At 47.4% G+C, this 13,719-nt stretch overlaps 1 protein-coding gene across 1 annotated transcript in view; it reads left to right on the top strand.

Moving 5' to 3' along the window:
- The first annotated feature begins 8,454 nt into the window (after positions 1 to 8,454).
- The window catches only part of TTC39A (tetratricopeptide repeat domain 39A), a 31,618-nt gene continuing 26,353 nt past the window's right edge, over positions 8,455 to 13,719 (top strand). The window contains exon 1 of the mRNA XM_016214174.2: positions 8,455 to 8,555. Within this exon, the coding sequence (XP_016069660.1) occupies positions 8,491 to 8,555 (65 nt within the window). The 5' untranslated portion in view covers positions 8,455 to 8,490. The remainder of the gene's footprint in view (positions 8,556 to 13,719) is intronic.

Below are 13,719 nucleotides of genomic sequence, written 5' to 3'. Positions count from 1 at the left end.
AGGTGACAAGGCTGGTGCCAGCCGTCAGCCGGGATCCTCCACAGGACCTGTGAGTGTTCCAGGACAAGGGCTTGGAAGGTGGGTGGCGGGGGGACATCCTGGACTGTAGAAGGTTGACTGGTGAGTCTTGTTTTGACTCTGTTGTATGGCTTTGGCCAAGCTCTTTATCCTTTCTAGACTGATTCACCGACTCTTTTATTTTTACTTGAATTTACTGGGTGGCATTGGTTAATAAAATTATATAGGTTTTGGGTGTACAGTTCTATGATACATCATCTGTGTACTGTGTTGTGTGTTCACCACCCAAGTCCAGTCTCCTTCCATCGCCATTTAAACCTCCCCTTTACTCTCTCCTGTCTTCCCCACACCCTTCCCTCTGGTACTCATCATACTGTCATCTGTCTATGAGTTTGTGTATATGTGTTTTTTGTTTGTTTAATCCCTTCACCTTTTTCACCTAACTTCCTAAACCCCTCCCCTCTGATAGCTGTCAGTCTGTTCTCTGCATCTATGAGCCTGTTTCTGTTTTGCTTGTTAGTTTATTTGGGTCGTTAGATTCTACATATAAGTGAAATCATATGGTATTTGTCTTTCTCTGAATGGCTTATTTCACTTAGTATAATATTCTCCAGGTCCATACTACCCAAAGCAGTCTATAGATTCAGTACAGTTCCTATCAAGATACCAATGGCATATTTCACAGAATTAGAACAAATAATCCAAAAATTTGTATGGAACCACAAAAGACCTCAGATAGCCACAACAATCTTGGGAAAGAAGAACAAAGTTGGAGGGATCATGCTACCTGATACCCAAATATACTGCAAGGCCATAGTAATCAAAACAGCATGGTACTGGCATAAAAACAGACATACAGATCAATGGAACAGAATAGAGAGCCCACACCTATATGGTCAATTCATACTTGAAAAAGAAGGCAAGAACATACAATGGGCTAAAGATAATCTATTCAATAAACAATGTTGGGAAAATTGGACAGATACCAGCAAAAAAAAAAAAAAAAAAAGAAACTAGACCACCTTCTTACACCATACACAAGAATAAACTCAAAATGGATTAAAGACTTAAATATTAGACTCAAAACCATAAAAATCCTAGAAGAAAAAACATGGACAGTAAAATCTTGGACATTTCTTGTAACAATGTTTTTTTCAATATATCTCCTTGGGCAAGGGAAACGAGAAAAAATAAACAAATGAGACTACATCAAACTAGAAAGTTTTTGCACAGCAAAGGAAACCATCAACAAAATGAAGAGACAACCCACTGAATGGGAGAGCATATTTGCCAACGATACATCTGATAAGGGGTTAATATCCAAAATTTACAAAAAACTCTGACAACTCAACACCAAAAACCAACAATGATTCAATTAAAACATGGACAAAGGACCTGAATAGACACTTCTCCAAAGAGGACATACAGATGGCCAGTAGACATATGAAAAGATGCTCATCCCTAATCATCAGAGAGATGCAAATTAAAACCACAATGAGATATCACCTCACACTTGTAAGAATGGCTGCCATCAATAAATCAACAAACGACAAGCCCTGGCAAGGATGTGGAGAAAGGGGAGCCCTCATGCACTGTGGGTGGGAATGCAGACTGGTGCAGCCACTGTGGAAAGCAGTATGGACTTTCCTCAAAAAATTAAAAATGGAACTACCTTATCACCCAGTGATTCTACTTCTGGGAATATATCTGACAAGGCCCAAAACACTAATTCAGAAGAATATATGTACCCCTGTGTTCGTTGCTCCCTAGACTTCCTTTTTTGTCCCTCCCCCGCCCAATATATCTCTATTGATTCCAGAGAGAGGAAGGGAGAGAGATAGAAACATCAATGATGAGAGAGTCGTCACTGATCGCTGCCTCCTGCACGCCCCCAGCTGGAGATCAAGCCCACAACCCAGGCATGTGCCCTGACCAGGAAATCGGACCACGACCTCCTGGATCCTAGGTGGATGCTCAACCGCTGAGCCACACCCAGCCAGTGCTCCCTAGACTTCTTGTCCCTCCTTTGGAAAATTCAGGGAGGCTGGGCTGGCTGCTCTCTTCCTGCTCTGGGCTGGTCTTTGTAAATCTGGAACCTAGTTAGGTCTCTTCTGCCCAGCCCTGATGGAGTACAACCCCACTGGGTCCAGAAAAGCAGTTTCCAGATCAGAAGGCAGGCGGAGCAGGGAGCCTATCAAAGAATTCTGAACTCCCAGGCTCAAAGCCACATTCATCCCTCTTCCTTGCAACTCACATCCTAGCCTGTGCCCTCTCTCTAGCTCCAGGCTCCTCAGGCCCCTTGCAGGCCTCCAGGGCAGTGAGCTCACTCTTTTAGCACTGGTGGGTCTTCCTCATACTGAACCATTCCTGTTCCCTCGCATGCCCTCCAGGTTCCACTTTTCTTTGAGGCCACACACATCTATCTTCCACTTCCCTTGCCCCTGGTCAGTGCCATCCTGGTGGGGTCTGAACAGAGTAGGGGCAAACTCACCTTCACTGCAGACACGTATTCAGTCACTCAAACACCCCTAAGGCCTGCTTTGGGCCTGGCCCTAAGGTAGTGTATGAAGGTAGTGGAGAACAAACTAAGCTTTTAATCTGCACCACTTTAAAATTCATGAAATAGCCCTAGACGTTTTTTTCTCAGTGGTTAGAGTACCAACCCTCGTACTGAAGGGTCCTGGCTTCAGTTCTGGCCAAGGGCACGTACCTATGTTGCAGGCTCAGTCCCTGGCCCTGGTCGGGGCGCATGCGAGAGGCAACCAATTGATGTGTCTCTCTCATGTCGATGTTTCTCTCTCTCTCCCCTCCACTCTCTCTGAAAAGCAATGGAAAAAATATCCTCATGTGAGGATTAAAAGAAATAAATAATAAAAATAAAAATAATGAAATATTTTAAGCCTTCAGAAAAATATAGCATATAATAAAATGAACTCCATGCTCGTGACACCCAGCTTTTTCATATAGTCACATTGTCCCCCTTTATTTCATAGTCTTCTTTTAAAGAAATAAACTGTGACAGAGACTGTTGAAGCCTCTGGTGCACCTCCTCCCCACTTACCTCTACAGAGATAATTGCCATCCTGAATGTCAGTTTTATCACTTTTTTATTCTTTTGCTGAGTGTGTGTAAGTCTAAAAAATATGTAGCTTGGTCTTATTTTAAAGTTTTCATACAAATGGAGTGATACAGTATGAATCATTCTGCAGCTTGCTTTCTCTCACTCAGCTGCAGGTTTCTGAGATTTGGTCTTCTAGATCCTGTGGCTCTGATCCCAACTTGCCCCGATGGATGATATACCGCTCGATGTGAGACCCCCATTTGCTTATTTATCCAGCCTCCTCGATGAGCACTGAGGCAGTTCCCATATTCTCATAGGATTGTCCTTTGCACATATGTGAGTGCTCTCCTAGGTTCCCCATAGGAGCATAATCACGGGGCCATAGGATATGTATGCTTAATCTTTTAAAGTTACTTAGTTTCAACATAGAAGCAGAGCTGCTCAGTAAAAGAAATGATGGAAATATATAATCTTAGAAAAAAATAACAATCAGTGATTTTTCTAGAGTACTTCTTACTGTGCTTTACATTGTCTCAGTTGTTCTTCACAGCGACCCTGGGAGGTAGGGCTGTTCCCCACCTCCCATTTCATTGATGGGAAAACTGAGGCTCATCGAGATTAAAGCACCTTGCCAGGTTTCTCCAGCAAGTAATAGTTGAGCTGCAGCTCAAGTCCACGGTTGTCTGCTTTCAAACCTCTTGAAGGCCATGCCACCTCACTCCATGACATGTGATACTTGCTTTATGCAGAGCTAAGGGGGATTCTTTGGACGTAGAGTCACAATCATATTTGCAGTTTAGACAGGTCACTTTGGAAGTGCTGGGTCCCCATAGACACATTGCCTTACTCTCTGAGCCAAAGCTCCCCCTGAATGGTGAAGGAGGGAGTAAAAAGCCATCTCTGACTCCCATCTGCTCCCTGAATGATGGCCTTGCCCTGCCTCCACTGTCCCATACCCACCTCACCCTGACTGGAGGCAGGGCAGAGGAGTTTTCTGTCCCTAGCAGGGACTGAGGGTCCCCAGCTCCTCCTAGCCCTGCCCATCAGGCACTAAGGTAGCAGCTTCCAGGCAGATTAAAGCAGGGAGGTGGGAGGGAAGGAGAGAGTGAGGTGGCTCCAGGCTGTCAGATGCTGCCCCTCAGCTTCCAACTCCCTTCTCACCTCGACCTCAAGTCCCCCTCCCCCACTGTGCCAAGGCTCCTGGCATTGGTCACCAGCCCTGCTTCATGCTCCATCCAGTTTAGTGCCCCCTCTGATCCTCTGTTTCCCCAAGGCACAGTGGAGAGGGCACTGTCACCACTTGGGAGCTCAGGAATATATTGGCCTGGACCCAGCGAGGTGGCCTGGAGCAGAAAGACCTTGAAGACACGGGGAGAGCCTGTGGACAGGAGGGGGCCTCAGTCAGCCAGGGAGGAGGAAGGCTTGGCAGGGCTGCTTTTGCAGAAGGCATTCCTGCCTCCTTCCAGGCTCCTGGGAGGAGCAGACTAGGTTCCTGTCTTCACTCCCTTATCTTTCAAATGTAGATAAGAGCACCTGCCTCTCTGGGCTGCTGGGAGGATTGGGTGAAGTAATTAGTCACCAATTTAGATAACTTGAAATGATACTTTTGTGGTGGTGGTTAATGCTGTTATTAAGCCAACGGGGCAAACGTCCCTAGCCTCCCTGAGCGCCCCAGCCAGCCAGCCTCCCACCCCCACTATCCGCTCGGCAGGCCTTCCAGAGCCTCTGTGTCCTGCCCTGTCCTGCGGCTTGCGCCTGCTCTTCACTCTGGTATACCTCCGGCCCTTTCCTCACACTCCCTCCCCTTCTTGGACTTTTTCTCTGTCTTGTGCTCAACTCAGTTCCTCCTTTTCCAGAAAGCTTCCTCTAGTCCCACCCTCACTTCTGGGCCTCTCAGCGCCCGGTGATTCCCATGAGGGCTCTGGCTGTCACTGCCTCTCCCTGCATAGTCCTTCCTGTAGACTATGAGCTTCTCAAAGGCAGGCCCAGGCCTGAGTCTGCTCTATGTCCTGGGCCTGGCCCAGAACTGGAGATTAGTGGGTATTTGTGGGAGGGAAAAAATCAGTCCTAGGGCCTCCCCAGGGCAGCTTCCTGTCTGGAGAGGTCAGCTCAGACCCACCTCACTACAGTTGAAGTAGAAGAGGTGCTGGGAAATGTGTGCCTCTGTGTTGTCTGTCCATCTGTCTGTGCTTCGTTCTCTCCAGGTTATCCAAATAGGCAGAACCTCTTCCTTCGTGGGGGGGGGGCATGTTGCACAGAAATGGGAGGCAGGCTCTTGGCTCTGGGACATAAGCCAGGACAACAGACTGGACTCCCTGGGGCTGAGCTGGTGGGCATAGGCTCGGGCGGAAACTTGGGGTAGAACCCATGCTTGGACATGCGGCCTTGGCCGAGTCACCTCTCCTCTGTGCCTCAGACTCCTCGTCTGTAGTGGGGGTAATAACCCCACTTCACAGGGCTTAGTGAGGGCTCAAGGAGAGAATGCCCATTAAAAACCTGGGGCTATAAGCGCTCACTGCTCTTCACTGATTGATCAACCGGGATGGGTGGACTGAACACCAGGCTAAGCCCCAGGCACAAAGGAAGACACTGTCCCTGCCTCATGAAGAGAGGGACAGGGGCTGCTTCCAGTGGGGCCTTTTGGCCATAGAAAGGAACTTGGTCTTTATCCTAAGAGTAATGAGAAGGCAGTGAAGGAGTTCCAGTCCAAAAGTGTGGCATGGTCATATTTGGATTTAAAAATAATAACTTTGGCTGTTATGAGAGGAACAGATTAGAGGAAGTAACACTTCCAACATTCTCCTTTAGCAAAACTACCTAGAGGCTCGATGGGTTACAACAAACATCCTTTAAAATACACTCCTGGGCTTCTACAGAAGTAACAGAAATCCTCTCGAGCCAACAATAAAGAGGGAGCTGAAATCAGGCTGGCAAATGAGATGACACCACAGAAACATGGGGGTATTTACAAATTCCAGAAATCCAGAACCTTGAGTTTTAACTGTCACTCAAGGGATGGGAAATAAGGACCTGAGCCCGCCCAGCCACAGTTCGAGGAGTTGGAACATAGCCTCCCCGCCCCCACCACATGAATCTGGGACTTTCCAAGTGTGTGTCCTTAGCAAATAGGGGCATTGACCAGAAAAAATATCTGCCCACCGGCAAAGGGAGACAACAGTTCTGGTGGGAACAAAAAGATTCCCTAGAAAATTATAAATGTTGCCCTCACACAAATTTTGGGTCCTGAAAATGCTAAAAAAGTAACAAGTGGTCTCAGGGTGGTAGTGCTCCAGGGAACCCTGGCGAAGTGAATGAACATCCTCCCTGGAGGAACGTGTTCTCATCCCAAATGGATCCATCAAATAGTAGCTCATGGTAAAATTACAAAACACACAAGGAAACAAGTCACTGTGAGCAATAGGCACCAGAAGCAAGAAATAGCAGAATTAGTTTCTCTGAGAGTCTAAGGTGCTAGAATTATGATACACAGAATAGAAATAATTGTGTTTAAAATGTGTAAAGAAATCAAAGATAGACTTAAAACAAAAAGTAGGGAAGAAAATACTGACCCCAATGGCCAAGCAGATTTGAAAAAGAAACAAATGGGACTTCTGGGGATGAAAAATGTAACCATTGAGATGAAAAACTCAGTAGACAGGATACTAGCAGATTAGACACGTCTAAAGAGAATTAGTGAAATGAGCTAAAGAAATGACTCAGACTCTAACAGAGTCAAAGAGGGAGTAAAGAAGAGAGTTAAGAGATGTGAATAGAGAATAAAATGGTCAAACAGAGAGAGCAAGGGAAGGAGGGGGCGGGAGTGGAATGGGGGGCCTCCCATCAGACCTGGGTGAAGATGATGGTGGCCTGCGCTGAAGGGCACTGGGCACTGAAGGAGGTGGGTTAAGATGTTCAGGAAGGAGAACTGATAGGGCTTAGCGATGGAGTAGGTGCTAGAGGCCAGGGAGAGGGATGTGTTAAGGATGACTATCAGATTTCTGGCTTGAGGAGCTCGGTACAGGGGTGTTATTTTTTAAAATTTAATTTTTAAAACTCCTCACCCGAGGATATTTTGTCATTGCTTTTCAGAGAGAGTGGAAGGGAAAGAGAAAGAAAGAGAAACATCGATATGAGAGAGACACATCAATTGGTTGCCTCCCGCACAGGGTACTGGGGATCAAGCCTGCAACCAATGTATCTGCCCTTGGCTGGAATCGAACCCTTCAGTCCAGGGGCCGGTGCTCTATCCACTGAGCCAAACTGGCTAGAGCAGAAGGGTGTCATTTATTAAAGACGGGGAGAACAGATTTGGGAGAACAAACAAGAGTTCAGTTTTGAACAAGACGTTTCAATTTGCTGATGCATCACAGAAGAGGAGACATTAGAGCTGGGCTTTAAGGTATATGTAGGAGTTTACATGGTGGAAAACTTAACTTTTGGGAAAAAGGATCTCCTTTCAGCAAAATCACTGAGGCCTATTTTGGAAGCTTCTCTCTTCAAATGAGACCTCTTGAGAAGAGACATTCTCAAAATCATCAGATAGGACTTTGGGATCCTCTAGTTTTCATCTCTCATTTTCAAATAGGGAACTGAGGCCCAGAACGGTCAGAGATTCGCTCTCCTAGCCTTAGACTCTTCATTCATTCACTCAACAAATATTTATCAAAAACTCATTTTGTATCAGATACTAGATGTTGGGGATATAGCAGTGAACAAAACAAAGATTCCTGCCCTCAGGAAGCTTGTATTTTAGTGGAAAGAGACAGACTATAAACACAAAAATAAATTAAAAAATATGTGTCAGAAGGCGGTAAGAGCTATAGGGAAGTGTGAGGACTGGAATACATGGAGATGCCGTTGGGAAGGCCATCCTTGAGCGTCAGGGCCCTGGGCGGCGCCGCCCACTGGAGACCATTGTGACGGCGTGTCTGGGTTCTAGAGCGCAGGCCTGAGGCGGCCGGAGAAGGCCTAGGGAGCAGGAAGACAAGGACCGAAGTGGAATTTAGTGGGTGGGCTGTGCCCCCCAGGGGGCGGGGCAGGAAAGCCCAATGGGGCAGAAGGGCCACAAAGATCCCCTTTACCCTTGTGATAGGTAAGATAAATTTATTTCTGAGTCTTCCTTGATCCCCGGTTCTCATCCCCCCAAACCCTCTCCGCCAGATCTCAGATGTCACCCCATTCTTCTCTCCTCCCACCTTCAGGAACACTTAGAGGTGGATCCAAATTGTCCTTGTGTCCCAGTGGGCAGCCTGAAGGAGCTCGTGACAAGCATGCAAGGCCCACTAGGGAGGGCACGTGGTCCCCGTGAGGCCCTGTTCAGCCAGCGGGGGGTTTGAAGTCCCCGTCTCACAGCCCGTGTCTCTCTCGTCAGGACCCCCGTGAACAGCCTCCATGAGGCCTTGGATCAGTGCATGACCGCCCTGGACCTCTTCCTCACCAACCAGTTCTCAGAAGCACTCAGCTACCTCAAGCCCAGGTGAGGCCTAAGCCCAGGCCGGGGCAGGAGGGGCGAGGGCACATGTGCCTGTGCGAGCCGCATGTGAGGGCAGGGACGGGGTGGTTGGGCCGCGGAGAACCTGAGGTCTTCTGTGAGAGGACCCCCATGGAGCCGAAAGCTTCAACCTTCTGGGTCACCGTGACCCCTGAGAGTCCCATAAAAATGGCTCAAGCTCCCCATCCCACAGCTGTGAGCAGCCAGGCCTCCCCAAGGTCACTGTGACTTCCTTCTCCTTAGGTCCTTTTGGCCTCTTCTACTTTGACTTCTTGTCCCCACTGAATCCACTTGGGGTTTCTCTGCCGTCAGTTAACACAGTCCCTTTTCTTTATTTTTCTCCAAAGTGCTGAACACTTGAGTTGCTTTTACCCAAACCTTTTAGGGTAATAATGACGGCTAGTCATTTTGCCAGTTCTTCTAGCATTTACTGCCTTCTTTCTAAATAATATGCTTATACTGCTCTTTTTAGACTTTTTCAGTTTTTCAAAAACTGAAATTGAGATAAAATTCAAATATAAAATTTACCCTTTTGTTACTTTTTACACTTAAACATCACCTATTGGTAAATAAGAAGTTAGCTTTCTTTTTTAAAAAAAAATTATTTATTTATTTTGAAAAGAGAGAGGAGAAGGGAAAGAGAGGGGAAAAACCCCTTCAATTTGTTGTTCCACTTATTTATGCATTCCCTGATTCTTGTATGTGCCCTGACCAGGGATCAAACCTGAAACCTTGGTGTACTGGGATGACGTGATAACCAGCTGAGCAACCCAGCCAGGGCAGAAGTTAGCTTTCTTATCTCTCCCCATCTCCCTTCCTTAGCCTCCTCTTATCATTATATCACAATATTTGGCTACATCAATAATAAATGTTTACAGTACTATAACTACGGAGTTAATGCTCATTGCAGAGACAAGTCATACATTGCAAGACTACATTTCCTTTCCAGAGTTAATCATTGTCTCACTTTTTTCATTGCCTAATTTATTATACATTTTTTCTGAACTCTATATAACCACTCCATCAGGTCTTGCTATTATGAGTTTTCCCCTAAATGCTCAGAACCTGTCCCCTGGAGGACAGACACCTTTACCGGCCACCTCCCAGCCGTCTCCTGGAACTCTCTCTGCTTCTTTCCTCTTTGCTTGACCCCAGCCTTTTCTCTCTTGTCTCCTCCCTCATTTTACCAGAGCATACCCTCTAGAAAGTTCTTTTTTTTTTTCTGGTTAATCCTCACCCAAGGATATGTTTTTTCCATTGTTTTTCAGAGAGAGTAGAAGGGAGAGAGAGAAACATTGATACGAGAGAGACACATTGATTGGTTGCCTCTCGAAATCGCCCCAAGGGGAGGGGGCAGGAACCTGCAATGAGGTATGTGCCCTTGACCGGAATCAAACCCTTGACCCTTCAGTTGCTCTAAATCCCTGAGCCAAACTGACTAGGGCTAGAAAGTTCTTAAGCAATTGTTGCATGAATATAATTTTCCTTATCAGAATTTTGAAGGCATTGCGCCTTGTTTTCTAGCATCTGCTGTAGCCGTGTGAACCCTAATTCTTCTTACTTTGCATGTGACCCTTATCCCCTCTCCAGAAAAGTTTAGAATCTTCTCTTTCATTCCTGCAAATCTGAGCTTTTAGTATGACATGCTGGAATGTAGGTCTTTTTTATTTGGTACATTTTATTTGAAACCGGTCTTTCAGATCTAGGAACTTCTCTTGTGTGATTCCTCCATGTAGTCTTTCCCTTTCCTTGGCTTCTTTTAAGTCAGATATTAGACTTCCTGGATGAGTCCTCTTCTAAACCTCTTATCTCTTCCTGCCCCTGGTTCAAAATTCTTTATCTTTTTTTTCCTCTCTGATTTTAGAGAGATCTCCTCAATCTTATCGCTATATCCTTCTATTGACTTTTCTTTTTTTCTGTTATCATATGATTAATTTCCTAGCACTCCTCATTGTTCTCTGGATGTTCTTTTTCCCCTAAAACATCTTATTCTCGGTTTACGGGTGCACTCTGTTCTTTATATCTATATTTGGAATATGAGAGTCCTTAGGACAGGGCTTGGCATGTAGCAAGCACTCTAATAAGTACAGGGTGTCCCAAAAAAATGTATACACACTTTACCAGCGGGTAGCTCAGTTTCAAAAATGAAATGTGCTTTAATAAACACTGCCTTTATAATTATTCAAAGTGTGTGTATACATTTTGGGGGGACGCCCTATATTTACTATTATTATCACAGAATATTGTCTTTTTTTAAAATGTTTTATTCTTTTCCTTCATAATCTCAGCTTTCTCCAGGTCCCCTATTTCTGTTTGATGAGGCAAATCCTCTTCCTGTGGGGGACTTTCCTTAACGCCCACTGTTCCTTGGCTGGCTGTGTGGTCATATTAAAGAGCGAGTTCACTCAAAGGCCGACTGGAAAGTCCGGGCCAAGCAGCCTTGTAACTGGTGGCATCAAGTTTGGGATGATCTGGCCGAGAGCTGGCCCCAGATGTCAGCTTCTCCAGAGAAGAATCTTCCATTCCTCGGCCTAGGCAGAGAACCCCTGGCTACCTGCATTCTAGGATCAGGGTGAGGGGTGAGGTCTAATCATGTCTACTGTCTGCTTACCCTTAAATCCCCTCTTTTTAGCTCCTAGGTTGTCCTCTGCCACACCTGGTTGCCCCCCGCTCCCAAGAAAAGCAAATAATGAGGCAGGGGGATCTCTTTCCCCAAGTCCCCAAACCTGGTCTGTTCAGTTTCTCTAGTCTTAACTGACTCATTGTTCTGGGGGCTCCAAGGTGTGATGATCGTCATGAGTCTTAAAACAGTTGCTCAAGTCCAGACAGAGTGGCTTGGTGGTTGAGCATTGACCTTTGAACCAGGAGGTCACGGTTTGATTCCCAGTCACAGCACATGCCAGAACTGGGGCTCAATCCCCAGTGGGGGGCCGTGTAGGAGGCAGCCGATCAATAACTCTCTCATCTGATGTTTCTATCTCTCCCTCTCTCTTCCTCTCTTTGAAATCAATAAAAACATATTAAAACAAACAAACCAACCAACCAACAAAAACAACACAGTTGCTCAGGCAGCAGCCCCCACACCTCTTCCCCACCCTCTGAGGGCGTCTGGGCTTGAGGTGGGGCAGGGCTGGGCAAGCCAGGGTCTGCAGCAAGAGTAGCCGCCATTTGAGGCAGGCCGAGCCCCTTCTTGCTCTATCACCAAACATCCAGGTTCCCCTTCCAGGGTTTTTGGAAGGCTCCCCAACTCCACTTCTATCCTGGCACTTGACCCTGAATCCCAGACTGTGGCCACCTTCCCTCCCTGGCCGGGCTGCCCCAGGTCACAGCTGCTCAGCCTGGCCTGCTGCACTCCAAGCTCAGACCCTGGCCTGTCCCTCATGGTGTACAGCCCAGCTAAGACGAGGCCCTGCCTTGGTCTACCTCTAAACTGCCCTGCAGACATGGGGCCAACAGAAGGGAGTCAGAGCCCAGAAGAAACTGTTAGAACCAGATGCTATGGCTGCATCCAGGCCCTCAAGCTGGACCCACCACAGAGCCCCTAAGTGACCCCTCCATGTCCCCTCCTCATTGAGGGGCTGCCTCACCTTCCCTCATCCTAACGAAGGCACCACAGAGAGACCGTCTTCCCATGAGGCCGCCTTTCACCTCCCATAGGAGGCAGGGTAGCTCTATCTCAATCCCTGTCCCATTCCAGAAGAGGATTTTTCCTTTCTTTTTGAGTTTAAGAGTTTCCCTCAAAACAGTCAATGTCAGTAGCACACTCCCCACACCCCTTGTGAAAACCAAAAAATGTTTCCCGATATTGCCAAATGTCTGGGAGCAGCAAAAATACCTCCCCTCTTCTGATGAGAACTGCTGGTCTTCAGAAAAGAATTCTTGCTCAAAATGGCCCCCCCTCCCCAATCCCAGCCATTGAAACTTTGAAGGATGTTGGGGTTCAGTTTCATTCACTGTTCCTTGTTGAATCCCACGTCTCATTTAATTGTTCTCACCCCATGCAGTGGGGGACGTTACCCCTCGTTGCTGGGCACGGAGCTCTGCTTGCCCGGCTTCTTCAGTTGTCACTTCTTTGAGTAGCCCTGCCTTTGCTTCAAGTCCATTCTACGCCGTGTCTGCCCCCGAACACTGTCTCTGGAACATGGTAGCTACTCCATTCCGTTTTTCTTGATGAAAAAATGATCACGAGCCAGGCTTACCCAGCTCCGTGACCCAGGGCCTCCTGGGCTGTCTCAGGTCTGGAGCAGGTGGAGGAGTTTACCTTGGACAGAGGGCCTGGCACCTGCCCCCCCACCACGAGGAGGGAAGGAGGGAGAGCGGGGTGTGCGGGTGCAGGAAGTTCAGGGTGTGTCCATGCCATGTCCCAGTTCTGCTGAGGGAAGAGGCTAAGTCCCTTGCCCAGAGTGAGGGGCCAGGCTGGTGTTGGGAGTGATGGGGAGGGAGGGGAAAGTCTCAGTGTGACAGGCCTGGCTGGGGTGGGGGCCCTCTGCTCAGAGTGGGCCTGTGTGGCTGGCAGCTTCCTTCAGGGTTAGTGGGGGGAAAGTGGGCAATTGCGTGGCCAGGGTTCCTAACTGGGTGCAGCAGGAGATGGGAACGCCCAGCAGTGAATATTTCACAAGTGGCTGGTTTGAAGAAGTTGGCACATCAGGAAGAGAAGACAGGCTGGAGGTGAGTACTGAGCCAAAGCAGGAAGGTGGGGAGGTTGTGGTTGGGAGGGTAGGTGGCATCATTTAAGACACCAGAGACAGAGCCATTCTGTGGAATGATGAGGTCAAGGTGTGATCCAGGGGATGGGGTGATTGGACACCTGTTGCTGGTTCATTTAGCAAAACCTCATGAGCTCCCCCACATGCCCAGCAGCATGCTGGGTTCTGGAGCTGCAGTTCTGAGCAAGGCATGGGCTGTTTGCAGTGAAACAGGTCATAGGGGTGCCAGGATTTATAGCTGGACCCCAACTCTTGTGGGGGAGGGCTGGTCAGGAAGGCTTTAGGACTGGCCACATAATTTCTGGGGCTCATTGCAAGATGAAAATACGCGTTCCTTTGTTAAAAAATTATTAAGGATTTCAAGACAATAACAGAACATAAAACCAAGCATGGGGCCTTTTTAGGCATGAGGCCCAATGTAGCTGCACAGATCACACACCATG

Source organism: Miniopterus natalensis, chromosome 9 (assembly GCF_054644295.1).
Source record: "Miniopterus natalensis isolate mMinNat1 chromosome 9, mMinNat1.hap1, whole genome shotgun sequence".
NCBI lineage: Eukaryota > Metazoa > Chordata > Mammalia > Chiroptera > Miniopteridae > Miniopterus > Miniopterus natalensis.
This window is presented reverse-complemented; position numbering and strand designations above follow the sequence as displayed.